Below are 14,770 nucleotides of genomic sequence, written 5' to 3'. Positions count from 1 at the left end.
CTAAACCTCCCCTGACACAACGTCAGGCCATTCCCTCAGGTTCTGTCACTGGTCACCACAGAGAAGAGATCAGTGCCTGCCCTTCCTCTTCTCATGAGGAAGTTGTAGACTGCAATGAGGGCTCCCCTCAGTCTCCTCCAGGCTGAACAGACCAAATGACCTCAGCCGCTCCTCATATGGCTTCCCCTCCAGGCCCTTCACCATCTCCATTGCTCTCCTTTGGACAATGAGTCCTGCCTCTATGGGGTAAGTAAATGCTTTGTTTTACAAGGAAAGCCCATGGAAATTGTTCAGATCATATAAAAACAGCAGTTTACGTAGTTATCAGGCATTGTAACAAAACTCTACAGCTGGCTACTATATGACAATGCAGTGCTGGCTTGTAGCTTCAGTAACTTAGGAGAACCTTTAAATGACCCTCCCTCTGTAATTTCTTTTTCTTTCAAATTCCATTTGACTCCCTTTCTGCTAAGTGGAACACTGCTATTTATTTAAATCCCAGACACAGTTTATGCTTGACCATATTTTCACTCTTTAATAAATACCTTTTGTCTGTGGCATCCTAAAACAGAACAATACTTAATTGTATTAAGTAATTTACCCAGCGAGATCCACAAACACAAGGTTGTTGCAGACTATCTCACAATCATAAAATGCATCCCTACTTTCTTCTGAAATGTCCCATGGTTAGGTTTCTAGCACATATTTACATACATGCATCCACATTTAACCACCTAAGCCAGTATGTTTTTTAAAACATTGAGCTTTAAGTGCCCAGGAAAGTGCATGCAACAAAAGTTAAAAAATTAAATAAATAACTCTCTCTAGGAATGTAACACTATCACATCCAGGTCACATGATACAGATGGTATGTATAAACAGCAACACTGCCACACTGAATCTTTAGGATCACCCTCATTCAGTCCAGAGATGCTTTTTCTCAAGATTACAAGCTTTGTCAATTACTTTGAAATTGTATCTGGGCTTTAATGTGTACAGTCGTTTGGAAATTATGAGCAGGAAGGAAATAAATTGAAAAAAAAAATGGCACTATTGTTTATATTAAGCTAAAAATGCCTTGTTTCAAGTAGCATGTCATTTTGATTGCTGTAAGTGTTCAACTACTGTGTTATGAACTTGAGTCAATGCAGGAGAGTGGTATCCCTCTCCAGCACTATCATTCCATGGAGTAGTATCTCCAGGGAGCCAGAGAATGTTTTTTATTAGATGTTGAGTCAAAAAACCCATCCCTTCATATTTACAGTTTTGGTTTGTTTCTTTAAGTAAAGCAACAGAAACATCTGCAGAGACCTTTTATAGTACATGTCTTAAGAAGGCTGGAGTGACCACAGAAAGGCCATTACCAGAGGCATGGCTGCCCAGCTGGTTCCAGTTCCCAGTAGACTGGCTGTGTGCCATCATAATGTCGTCTGTATGGAACAGGGTCTGGTACAAACTGCTGCCTGAAGGCTGGGCTGTGGTAGTACACCCTCATTCTGTGTGCTGCTACAGCTAAGGAAGTGCTGGGAGGTGAGTCTGGCAGTTCATATGCCCAGACCTGAAAAGGAGAAACTTCAGCCAGCCCAGGCTTAACCAGGGATATACAGCCTTGGCTTACACAGGATCCCTTGTGTGTATGCTTTGGTATGATCAGTGCTGGGCTATAGCACACAAGGTTTGCAGTAAAGTTGTGCCCTCCCATGATACTGTTTTACTGTCTGCATTAGCCTCTATTTGTGTACTGGCATCAAGTGCTTTTCAACACAAACTTAGCAAAACTGATCTCTTCCCCCAGCAAAGTTGTGGTTTTGATGAAACTGCAAAGGATGTACTGGAAAGGTTTTGAGCACTTCTGTTTGAATACAAAATACAGACACGACTGCTGAAGTATGGACTTACCCTGCTGGAGGAAGTTGTACTAGTCACAGAGGGGGTGGCAGAATTTGCTTGTTAGCCGTAGGTGATCCAATATATTTCTAGTGAAAGTCTGAGGCAAATGTCTCAAACACAAGTAAATATTTACCACAACATTTTCAAAAATATTTGATCATCGCCCTCTTCATAAGTAAATCCTGCTGTCTGCATGCTTTACCCTTCCAACTCACACCCACAAGGTCTGATGTGAAGAGGGGCAATACTCATTACTTCTCATCTTTTCTTCTGGAGTATGTGCTGCTCCTTTTCCTACTGCTCCTCAAAGAACAGGATTGTTTGAGAAATGAGCCTCCAATACAGTAAAGAACAATTATTTCTACTTTAGAAATGAGGATGCGATCATTTAAGAGAATTAGTTTCTTAGAAACCACATCTGAGGATTATAAAAAGTCATTGAAGGATTCAGTGGAACAGCAGTGATCTGCAGGAAGGTCACATGACTGTATTAGTGTACTGAGCCTAGTCATCCAGCTTCTTGTCTTCCCCATTTGTAAAATACTGCAAAAGGCACTTGAAGTCACTTCACTCAGTCAAAATTTTAAGAGAAATAAATGCTCAGGGTTAATTCACAGTTACCTCTTGGAAAATTAAAGCAAATGCTCCATAAGCTTCACATCTTTTGTAATGGGGCAAACCTTCCTCTGTGCAGCAGTGAGTGAGGTTTTCATCTTAACTCACTTCAGTCAGTTAGAAAATAAGCATCTACACGACCTTAGCCATTGCTCATCAGTGATGGGAGAGAGGCATGTCCAGAGGGCAACTCCTCTCCTAAACAGACCTGTTAGCTAAGTGGTATGGTCACCTCGCAGCACTGACCAAAGGAGAATTTGAAACAATGTATTTGGACAAGGTGTCTTTATTGCCATGTGGAAACTACTGTGAGTTTCACTCTTAGGATTTGATTGTAAGGCCCATGTTACCACTTCGAAACCACCTTTTTCTCAGTTTTTCTGAAGAAGGTCTATCTCAGGACAGATAGCAAGACAGGCACAAATAAACCTCAAGCAGAACACCTTTTCTTGAAATTTTGTTTGGGTTTGCAACTAAATTATTTTCTTGGTAGTAAAACTCATAGTATGAGAATTCACATCCAGACTAATACAGTGAATGTTTTCTGGCCCCTTCCTGGCCCTCTAGAGTGCCAAGAACTCTGTTCAGTGTAATGGAAAGGGAGATTCTTTTTGTTCTGCCTAAACAGTGGACATAAATGCTGGAAACTCAAAGATGTAATATCCTGCTGAAACTCCTCATAAATAAACTCCAAATAAACAGCAACTGAGATATATCCTCCTGCCAGTCAGAAAGCCTCATGCTAAAGAATTTATATTACTTTATCATATGTTCAGAAAAACAAGTTTGGATCTTCACTGGATGATAAACCAGACAAAAAGAAGCCCACTATGACATATTAACTGACTTTTAAAAGTACACTATGAAAGTTTTAGTAGCAAACAGGTTACTGTCCCATAAAATCCAAATGCACATTGTTTAAAAAAAAAAATTTAAAAAAATCAAACCAGGCAGAGCAGATAACAATAGCTTAGTTTGCTTGACTTTGAGTGGGAAAGTAGTAGTTTCTGCATTAGATTTTTGGGTTAAAATCTCATGGCTGTTGGCAATGAACAGTTACCACACATCTATGCTGTAGCCGTCTTTACAAAACCTGCATGTTAGTGGACTTTTACACATTTCTTAAGCTGATGGACACTGAGACTTTCTTTCCAAACCACTGCACATTCTGACCACGGAGAAGTTCTCCAAAGAAGTGTTTCCAGGAGGGAAGAGAACACACTCTTCAGCTTGGTGGTAGTCAGACCTCAATTTCGGAATGCTCCCACTCTGCTTGCTTTGCTAATGAAGTTTTTCAGGAGGTCGTGGTCCATTTCTGCAAAGCCTTGAGTTTGTGTAACAACAGTTAAATGGTTTATGCAAAATCTGAAGCAAAATTCTTCCAAGTCCTAGGAACAAATTGAGATAATTTGTAATATGAATGACTGATTAAAAAATATTATTATTATTATTATTATTTGTTTCAAAAACTGTCATTTAATTGGTAGAGAACATACCAGACTGTTCATACCAACCCCTTTTCTAATCTGTTTGATGAAATCACAACTGATAGGATGAAATTTGTTCACAGAAATTATTCAACAAACCCACTTTGAGAAAACAAGAATAGCCACCTAAATAAAATCAAGAACTCCATCACATTTACTGAGGTCATTAGAAAAGTTACCAGTAAGTGAAACCATCAGTTTTTCCCACATAGAATACTAGAGCATCAACTCCTTTCTTTTCCTTCCTGCCCTGAATTCAGTAGTGGTCCTTTAAAAAATAGCAGATATTCTAGTCTTGCTGCAAATAAAAGCAAAATATGATGCACTCTGAAAGTACAACTCCTCTTTGCCTCAGTTGCTCATGCTCTCTGTTACTGATACCTTGGTTACAAATGCAGCTGACAATCTTATTATCTCCTAACCTCTTGTTATCCCCTCTTTCAATTTACAGAACTCACTGACTTCTGGCCTCCTCTTTGCAACTCCTACACAAATTCACCTCCTCTAGTCACCATACAGCACTGACTACTGGAACATTCTTAACTCAGTTTTTGTTTCAGTTTCTTCTTTCTATTTGTCTCCTACACCTGGAAGGTATAGGTATATTGATCCACCATGTTATGCTTCTAGCCTCTCCTCCTTCAAAACTTCATCCTACATTTCACAGCCAGGTAAAGGCAAAAACCCAAGTATTTTTTAAAATAAAAACATTGTAACCAGCTACATATTCTGACTCTTCTAATAGCCAGTCTTCTGTTTGGCTATATCAATTTTATTCTTGTAAAGCAGAAGGAGCCCTTAAAAGAAAGACGAGGACTTCTCAAACAACATGTTGACTCATAACAATGTCTCCTAAGTCTAAAATACATAAGCAGACTTTTTGAATAATAAAACCCACCACATCATTATTTCCACAATCAGCATAGCATTAAAAAGTTGAGAAAAGGAATACATCTTTGAAAGCTTTTGTTTACAACAAAAAGTGCTTGCAGTGCACTGATAAGTTGAGTGCTAGTGACACATTCCAGAGCCAAGGGCAGACCAGATGACAGGATATGGGGAGAGTAACAACAATAGGTAATTTGTTGTATGTCAGCACAATTCACTGTAAGCAGTACTGCAAAAGCACTTTATTTAAGCATGACTTTAAATAAGGAAGGACTTTACAGGTAAATTCTCCCACTGCCTGTAAAAGGCAGTACCAGAATGACTGTACCAGACAGTGGCAGACAAAATGATCAGCTGTAGAACTTGAGGAGTGAAAGGCAGTGCAGAATCCAAAGGCAGTGAGAAATTTGCATGCCATGCCCTGACATGCCAGGAAGCAGATTAAGAACCCTGACTCACAGGTGCAAGTCAGGAGGCCAGAAAGAAAACACTAGTACCTGGTTGGTTGGTTGGGTTTTTTTGTTGCTGTTTTTTGGTTTTCTTGGGAGGTTTTTTTGGTTTTTTTATAGTTTAAAAAATAGAAAACAAACATCTCGGAAGGCAGAAAGGGAAATTACAGTAATCATGACTCATCAATTAAATGCAGCTATGTTTATATTAGGCAGCTTCATTTCTCAGAAAACAACTGCTTGCCTGAAGAGAAATTCTTACCTGAGCTTCGTATTTGACAGCAGCAGAAAGAAGAGCAATGGCATTCTCTTCACAAATGCCTTGTTTGATTGTTTGCTGGCAAAGCTTTTTCAATCTGTTTTCTCTATACAGTGTTGCCAAATCTAGTAGCCCTGTGAAAATTCATTAAGTTAATCAATTACCATATTATTTTAGACTGAAATAATCAAAGACCTGCTATATTTTTTCCATAGATGCACTTTTTAAGGTCCTCTATAGACATATCAAAAAAGGAACCATTTTATTACTACACAAGTGTTCTGTTTTCTTGTTCACTGTATTGCATCTCATTCTAGGCATCAATTACTGACTCACATCCTCTTAAATTCATCTGGGGAACAGCTCCCTTTTCATTCATGATCAAATCACCACAGATACTCAAACAGAAGAGTTTTAAGATGGAATTTGTGCCTTTTTAAGGGAAAAAAACCAGTTCTTAATAGGAGAAGCAATGAGTCCTTAGTGAACATTTTGCATCTCTGATCTTATTGCATCCCCACTGCTCATTCTCCTTGGGCATGTTTTCTGCTATTGCATCCCTTCTTCCTGACACGTGCCAAAGCCAAGATTTAAGTGCTAATAAAACTAAAATTAACAAGCTCTGCTTTCCTCACTCTATTACGATACAGAGCTTGAACTTTTTAGAAACAGTAACCTAGAGTTATTTCCATTTATGCCAAATACCTATTGCATCTTCAGGAGGGAGCCTAATGTTGTCTGTATACAGGTATTCCAGGAAGGCTCGGTAAACAGGATAAGAAAATTCACTCATTTCTATAATTTCATCATCACTATTCAATGTGGAGCGAAAATGTTCACACCTACAAAACACAAACAGAGATTGCATACTGTAAAGACTTAAGCTTGAAAGATGTTAGCAAAGAAGTTGGTAAAGAAGTCGGCAAAAAAAAGGCAAGAAGTTGGTAAAAAAATCAGTCAAAACAGACAAAATACACAAGCATAAACTCTAGATACATGATTTCTTGGTTTGAACATGTTAATTTCTTTAAGCCTTATAAGGCTAATAAGCCTGATATATATAATTCAGATTTTTAAATTCTGTTATTAATATTTCATGGTAGGCTCTATTTCTACTTTTAATATCTACAAGGATGACCCATGTGTTTTTTATGCCATTTTCTTAAACACATTATACATTAACTATGAGTTTTATTACCTGGCTCATAACAGATAACAGATTAATTTACACAATTCTGAGATTTGACCCCGATTTCTCCAACATGAGCTAATGAAGAGGGAAATTATTAACAATTTTAGATATCATTTATTCCAGAGTCCATACACAATTTAGCATTAAACATTATGTTCGAGGATTAAATTGTCTGAAGACACTCTCACTCAGATCTTTCATCACCTTTTTCTTCTAAGTCTGAATACTTTGTGACAGATACAAACAAGGACAAAGCACTACCTTTGATAGCTGTAATCTGCAACTTATAGTTCACAGTAATTTACAGTGCACTGTAACTTACTGTTCCTTAAAAAACATCCTAATACATACATTGTTTTCAAAATTTTTTGTTGAGGTAAATGAACATCACCATCTCTGATAACCTTTCCTATAACAACCATAATTTAATCAGACTTTTTTATACTACACTAATTTATAACTCTCCCACATCTGAATTTTCTCTTCTTTTACTAAAACTTTTCTATAAAAGGTAGGATGGTTTTCTTTTAGTATCCCTTGGATAAAACTACAACAAAGAGAGTATCACTTAAATACAAATGAAAAATAATTATTTAACTTATCACTTAACTTCTTCACATTTGATTTTACTGGTTATTGAAAGAAATTATTTTCTTAGTATTTTGGGACTTCTAATAAAATAAAAGGAACCTCAAGTCAAAATCATAAAGAAATAAGAAGTCATTATCTAGCTTCTGGCATGTCTTTTACCACATTCTGGCATTGGGAGAGGCAGACCAAACCCCACTGTTTTGCTTCCCAGGGCCTCATGTTAAGTAGTGGTGACCATGCTATCCATCCAGCGTGGAACAGGCCTTGGGAATAGTCTGCTGCTCCAATGGCACCACATGGAAGTCAGAGAGAAGGTGGTGCACATTGCTCCCTTAAAGATTAATAAGTAAATAAATAAAAATTGGTTAGTATACATCCTCTGGTCTGCAAAGTATCTTGGAGTGACTCATCCTTTGGAGTGTCTGTCTCCCTCTCACTATCTCTCAGTGGAGACAGACCAGACACCTAATTTTGGCTGGCTTAAATGCAGAGCTGACGAATCCCACCCACATGCTCATAATGTATCTGTTTCTGTGGCTTGGGCTGCCTCTCACTGAGTGGGACATTCCCTGACATTTCTCCTCCATGGCAAGCCAAGAACCACCAACAGTTCAATCTAGTTCGAGAATAGGAATAGAACAAGATGGAAAAAATTCCTCTAAAGTAGTACAGAAATGACTGGATAATGAAGAGGAACTTTACCAGCGCTCCATTCATGACAATGCTCTGAACAGGCCAAATGTTGCAAAATACCATTTTAAATACATTATCCTCTGATCCAGTTGCATCTGAGACTTAAAGAAAATATTAATTTTACAGACTGTGCCTGATGCTTTATTATTCCTCCATATTATTTTGATAATCCCATATATTTAAATTCATTTTAGAATTAGACACATTTCCTTCACAGAATGCCATATAGTCTGAGAAAAGTAGAGCAAGTAAAAGGAAATAATAAGGGAAAGTTAGATATAGTCAGATTATCACAAAAAAGAACCTTCCAGGAGCATTTTGGGGATACATGAGATTTGTCGAGGTATCTGATGGAGGACACATGGCATTCCAAACAAAGAGGGTGGACTATAGGCACAAGTGTAATGTACAAGCAATGAATCCAATAAAGGGAAGAAAATAGTAATACAGGTAATTGGAGTAGTAAGAGGAGAGCAGAAAAGACCAAAAAAAACCGAACAGGCAAGAATTGACAGGGAATTTTAATTTTACGCAGTAATATACAAGAAATCACTAACAGGACTCAGGAGCAAAAGTAGGAAGGTAAAACTGGTAATAAGCAGGATGAGATAGCCAAGCACTTTGAGAAAGAAGATAGCAAAGAGAAAAAAATATTGTAACAATGAGGAGGATGAAGCAGAAGCAATTAGCAAGGCATAAGAGATCTAAAGCAGTGTCTCTAGAATATCCCAGCAGAAACTGTTTCAGCAGTAGCAAACTAATCTCTGCATGTTTATAACAACGTGATTACTCTGTAGATCTGTGTATGTTAAGTCTCACTGTAAAGCTGAAAAACCAAAAGAGAAGCCATTTTAAAAGTCAGACTGTTTGAAAAAGCAGAATGAGAAATCTGATAAAAAAGGGGGGAAAAAAAGATAATCTGAATAGCACCTACAGAAATTGTTGAAACAACTGAAGGGTCCTGTGGAAGGAAAGAAAGGCAAGAATAAACACAAAACCCTCAAGTCATTTCACTGGAGGAAGCCAAGCATATAACGGAGGAAAAACTGATTCAAACTCCTGAGAAGACAGCAGAAGGAAGTGAGCCTTTTCCTCAGTAGAAAAAGGTTATTGGAAATCGAGGCCAAGGTTATTTAGGTAGCACAGAGGATAAATGTCAGATGGAGGGAAGTGATGAAAAAGCTGGTAGTAAAGCAGCATGTTTGATAATCAAAAGGAGCAATTAAATGAGGAAAAAAGACTAACAGTGAAGGATAGCAGGTGAATCCCAGGGCTCAGAGAAAAGAGAGTTTGTAAAAATAAGCCAAGAATTTTTTACAGTAATTAATCAGGACAGTGGACTATGCTACATAGTTTGGTTTATATAGTTTAGACAGTTTGTGCCTTACCTAATTTTGAGAAGAACTTTATGAACATGAATGTATTTTCCATCCACTAGAAACTTCAGGTCTGCAGTTTCAGGGTTGTCAAATTCCTTTTTTAGTGACTGGGCTACTGTTAGGTGGTCATCAGGCTCTAGAATGAAAAGGGGACTTAACAGTAAGTAGTAATCACTACACCTATCTCCCATTACAACATCATGGGTATCTGTCAGCAATTAACACTTCTAATAAATATGACATCTCCTTAAGGCTAGTAAAAAACCCCAGCAGATGATGTGTTCTCATATGAGTTCCAAAAAAGCAAAGAAAGGGCAGCTTTCTTCAGTCCTTACTAGCTTCCTAATCCAAGTAAACATCTCTATTTAAAAACCTGTAACTTCCATTCCTCTAACTCATCTATATAATACCAGAAAAAAAAGTTAACAGTCCCAGGAGTTTACTGCTGCATTTGATAGAAAAATGTTATCATCCATTACTGAGTAAATTATTCCAAATTAAAATTGTTACTTATTATAAAATACCCAAAAGGTCAATAAAATAATCACAATAAAATTTTCCAAAAATGCTCCCACAAGGAGACATTATCTTACAGTAAAAATAAATCTATTGCATAAACAATATATTGATTGCAGTGAAACTGCCCAGTACAATATCCCTAAAAGTAAATACCAACACTAAGTTGGTATTTAGACCAACCAAGTCTATTCAAAGAGTAGTTTTCCCTAGATTTAATAGTGCTAGAAGCACTCTGTGTGAATGTCTGCATATTTCTGTGTGTCTTATGTATATTTGTATGTATATTCCACTCAGTATGTGACAACTTTGAAAAGTCATCCACTATCTGCATACAAACTTTTACCTCCTGAACTGATCCAGATCTCCATCATATTTGGCAGTATCAGAGAACTATCCTCTTTAATACTACTAAAAAAAAAAAAACAAAAAAAAATCAACAACCCACCCCCCAAACCTCATTCTTAATCCTGAAAACATTTTGTCTTCTTACCATATAAATACATATTATGGGTTTATACAGATCTTGTGAGTCAGTAATTGGTTGTTCTCTACAGAAAATTACATAAATGCTAGGTCGTCTAACCTCCCAAACTAGAAATCAAAATAGTATTCTGCTGGAAATGGAAAGACCTTCTCCACAAGCTCTAGAAAAAACTTAGCACATATACACACACACTTTGATACTGTTACACTTTGTTTAGCACAATCATTTTTCATTTGATTTAGAGGATGTCACTTATGTTCAGCTATACCCAGTTAGGGCAATATTATCGAACTGTGGTGGCTTACAGGTAAAATGACTGGAACAGGTGGGGGAGAGAAATCCAGTGTAGTGATAAAATAAAATATCCTTCTGAAACAATGATACTGTAAAATGCTTTGTTAGTTCTTACGTTGTACAACATGTGGTTTATTTATTCAGACCTCTGCTATCCAAACAAGTAATCATTTTAAAAGCACTAATGCAAAGCTGAAGCTCTCCTTCAAAGTTAAGTAGCAATCCGGATGTCCACCGACACACATCTCCAGATGACTTCTACAGCCAGCGGAGGAAAACTGAGTAAGATTTTCAGCTTTGAAATTCTTAGAGGGAAAACAGATGCTTTTATTTGTTACAGCATCTAAGTGGGAGCCAGAGGAAGGAAACGAAGAGGCCATTCACACTGACAAGGCACAAAGCCAAGAAAACGCCTTAACAGTCAGTGCTAAGAACTGCATTAGAAATGTTAGAACTGCCACAAACAGGGAGTGGATGGGAATGCCTGGGTGTGGAAGCACCAGAATAAAACAGACATAGGTGGGCTGTAAGCACGGCAGATGTCCATGGCACCTAGTTCAGCAAATTTAAGATCCTAGGATGCAGCTGCCTGAGGATTCTCACCACGCATAGATCAGATGACAAATAACAGTGAGTCAGTCCTGACAACTTGCCAAGGGGGGACCAGACAAAGAAGTTAGTCACTCTCAGCTCCCAGAGCACGCAAAAAGGCACATCCAAAAACAGCAAAGAGTCACCTAACTAAAAGGAATTCAGGAGACATGATAAGGGCCTGACAGTCAGCATCCTTTATCCTGTGTCATCACAAGGAACCCTCAGATCATCTGAATACACATTTTAGTGCCGGGATGCTGGACAGACCATTTGGTACATATGAGAATGTGTGCCACAAATTTGAAAGTGCATCTGAGACTAGTTTTGTTTAAAAGTAAAGTAACCTTTTCCTCCTGTAAGTTTTCACCTTATGCTTTGGCAGAATGTTGCTACAGTGTCTTAGTGTTATTTCCAAAGTGACCAAGACATCAAGGTCAAAAAAACTCCCCAAAAAACAGGCAGCTGCTACAGTAAAAAATTACTCCCAAGGTGCCATACAGCAACACAAGAGCAATAATGAAGGCATTACAGAAATGGGATGAGGCATGATGGACTCAGTACAGTTCAAATTACAAATTAAAAAATTGCTGCATTCTAGCTTTTAGCTTAAGCTCCCAGATGACACCCACAGACAACCTAATCTTTGATTAGGTCAGCAAAACTTTATTAGCAACCATTACAAGATTGAACTGTAGCTGAAGAATGACCTTTCTGTTAGACAGTGGTATATACTTAACTCTTTCTATTCAAGGCCAGCAAGACAGACCTTAGTGTTAATCAAATATCTGTGATCCAGCAACTGGTCTCTTCAGAAGCCCAGGTCATGATTACTTGTGATGAGACTCTTAAGTGCCTGTGGCTAATTCTGAAAATGGGAATTTGGGTCCCTCAGTTCTCAGTAGTCTATTTATGGGCATCAAAGAAAGCTTCAGCATTCCTCAGAGTTCTGCATGGCTTCCTCAAATCTCCAAATTCAAACTCGGCTTCTCCACCCACACCATTGGACAGTAACACATAGAGGTTATACACCCACCCCCTCCTCAAACCTAAGGCATTTCCCCTTAGAAATGAACCACATCAATAAAACAGACAATTATTTAGCTCTGCCATCAGGCTTAAGCAATTTTTTACAATTCCATTTACACATATGTAATATGTGATTATGATCATGCTTTCCAGTATAAATTTTTGCAAGAAACTAAGTTTAGGCTTCAATTACATGCAATTGTTTTACGAACTAATGATTTTATTTAGAAGATGTCAGAACAAAAAATATTTAAGCTCACCTACTGACAGCAGACGCCACATAACGGCAGGGGTAGCAAAGCAAGCAAACACATCGTCAGTGCAGGCAAAGTGAGTGAGGTGGGGGAAGGTCACGGACTGCCCTCGGCACTGGCCCCACATGTACACCTGGCCACTCTGGGTCTTGGCAGCTGATGTGTTAGCAGAGTGGCAGGCTGCAATCTCTATAACTCTGAATTTACAAGCAAACAAAGAAATTAGAGCAAGTCACTCTCATAAGAACAAAATGCAGTAAATACACTACTTTGACCTCTCTTTCTCTGGTGCAAAACCTATTTTTAAGCATGCATGTAAGCAAGAACATTTTCTGATCGGACACAGCAAAATTAAAAGGGCTATCAATGTTTCTTCAAACAGCGTGCACTCAGAAAGTGTCTCTGTGGAAAAGCAACTTGGGAGCGAGCAGACACTGTTGCAGCAGAGCTGTGTATCTGCTGCAGGATATGCTCTGCTGACCCCCTTGGCTCCCTCAAGCAAAGCTATGATGAGTTTCAGGTCTCTGAATGTCCTCAGTGGTGCTGGGCAGTGAGGCGAGTGCCTGCATTAAGCTATAGAGAACAAATACTTGGAGAAGATTAAGAAGGAAATGAGGAGGCATTTTAAAAAAAAAAAAAAACCAAACCAAACAAACCAAAAATAATTTGCATTTTGGTTTATAATTGAAAGTTAATGAAAACCTTTTTTTTCTGCTTGCTTATTGATAACAGTTATAAACTAACAATTTAAATATACTTCTTTTAATTTTTAATACTGAAGTGTCGTTAGTCATATAATTATTATTACTTATGTTTAATGGATTTTCATTTTGAAAATTAAAAATTAGAACCAAACAGCACTTACAGCTGCTTCTGAGTGTCTTTTAGCTGGGCTAGCTCTCTAATCCTAAGGTTGATTTAGGACTTCAAAACTCCCACTGTGGACAGCATTACACAATCCACTGTTCTGCAATCTGAACTATTGCTTGTTTACTTGTTTTCCCAGCTGCCTGGGGAAAATGGCTGGGAAACAACTTGTTTAAAGTTGCATGTACAAATCTTGCAGGCTTTAGTGAGGCAATATTCTCACTGACAAGCATATACTGGCCAACAAAAGGGAAAGGCAGCATACAGCACTAAAACTTGTACTAAATTATTGTAACATTTTAATTGCTGTCAAAGTGTCTGGAAAAAAAAATCAGTTACATTTTCAGCAAAAACATAAACACACACGAAGAAATAGCAATGTTCAAGATCAGGCCATGTCTCATCACCAGAGTGGAGATGCCACTTCCTTACAATAATGTACACAGACACAAGGTTAGGAGGGACATCTCACTTGTCTTATTATTCACAACAGGAGGCCAAAATCAAGACCTCAGTCTAGAACAGACTAAGATTTCTGGCCATATACATACATGGTTTTACAATAGCAATAGAAATAACTGCCCTGCTACTCGTCAAGGACTTAAAGGAAAATATTTAGCTTGCAAAAATCTAAGCATAATTTTTAGACAACAATACCAAGAAAGAACTCCTCCCTTTCTCTCTCTCCTGGATTATGAGCCAGATATAATAGCAGTAACAACACATAACAATTGCAGATGTCCACTCTTCATTTTTTCCTGCGCACTTGTCAAAAGTAGCATATTAAACCACAATTTACATTCAGAGACAATAAAACTTTCATCATTGACTTCAAACCATGAAACTACACCACTGAAGGGAAACTGCAATTAGGGCCTATCAAGTACAGTGTGAGCCAAAGCAGAAAATAGCATATTCAGGCTAGGAATATCCAGTTTCTCTTTCACAAGGATGGTTATGGGGCAGATTCAAGAACTTTCAGTGAAAATTCTGTTCACATTGAGCAGATGAACCATTGTAAAAAAATTACAGGCTACTTCTTCCAAAATAGATTAAAAATACCATAATTTTCTGTAGCTCTTCTGAGAGTATGTCAACTAATGTCTGACTGCAGGACTGTAAGTATTACCTGTCCTTATCCACAACAACTGTTGTAGGGTAAGACTGGTTACTTTTATTCCCAGTACCTAACTGGCCATATGAATTGGATCCCCAGGCATATATCTGACCTTCATCTGTTAGCACTAATGTATGTGCATGGCCACAGGCAACCTACAAGGAATAATAAA

At 37.9% G+C, this 14,770-nt stretch overlaps 1 protein-coding gene across 3 annotated transcripts in view; it reads right to left on the bottom strand.

Moving 5' to 3' along the window:
• Window positions 1-754: 754 nt before the first annotated feature.
• RCBTB2 (RCC1 and BTB domain containing protein 2) overlaps window positions 755-14,770 on the bottom strand; it is a 32,560-nt gene continuing 18,544 nt past the window's right edge. The window contains exons 8-13 of one of the 3 annotated variants that reach the window (XM_027648829.1): window positions 14,611-14,753; window positions 12,621-12,811; window positions 9,453-9,579; window positions 6,294-6,430; window positions 5,592-5,722; window positions 755-3,893 (exon numbers count right to left, since the gene is read on the bottom strand). In XM_027648829.1, coding sequence (XP_027504630.1) covers window positions 3,753-3,893; window positions 5,592-5,722; window positions 6,294-6,430; window positions 9,453-9,579; window positions 12,621-12,811; window positions 14,611-14,753 — 870 coding nt within the window. In that variant the 3' untranslated portion in view covers window positions 755-3,752. Of the gene's footprint in view, window positions 3,894-5,591; window positions 5,723-6,293; window positions 6,431-7,591; window positions 7,703-9,452; window positions 9,580-12,620; window positions 12,812-14,610; window positions 14,754-14,770 lie in introns of those variants that run through there. The other 2 variants (XM_027648844.1, XM_027648836.1) reach the window with 2 other exon arrangements.

This window comes from Corapipo altera, unplaced genomic scaffold, assembly GCF_003945725.1.
Source record: "Corapipo altera isolate COAL_440 unplaced genomic scaffold, ASM394572v1 0, whole genome shotgun sequence".
Taxonomy (NCBI): Eukaryota; Metazoa; Chordata; class Aves; order Passeriformes; family Pipridae; genus Corapipo; species Corapipo altera.
This window is presented reverse-complemented; position numbering and strand designations above follow the sequence as displayed.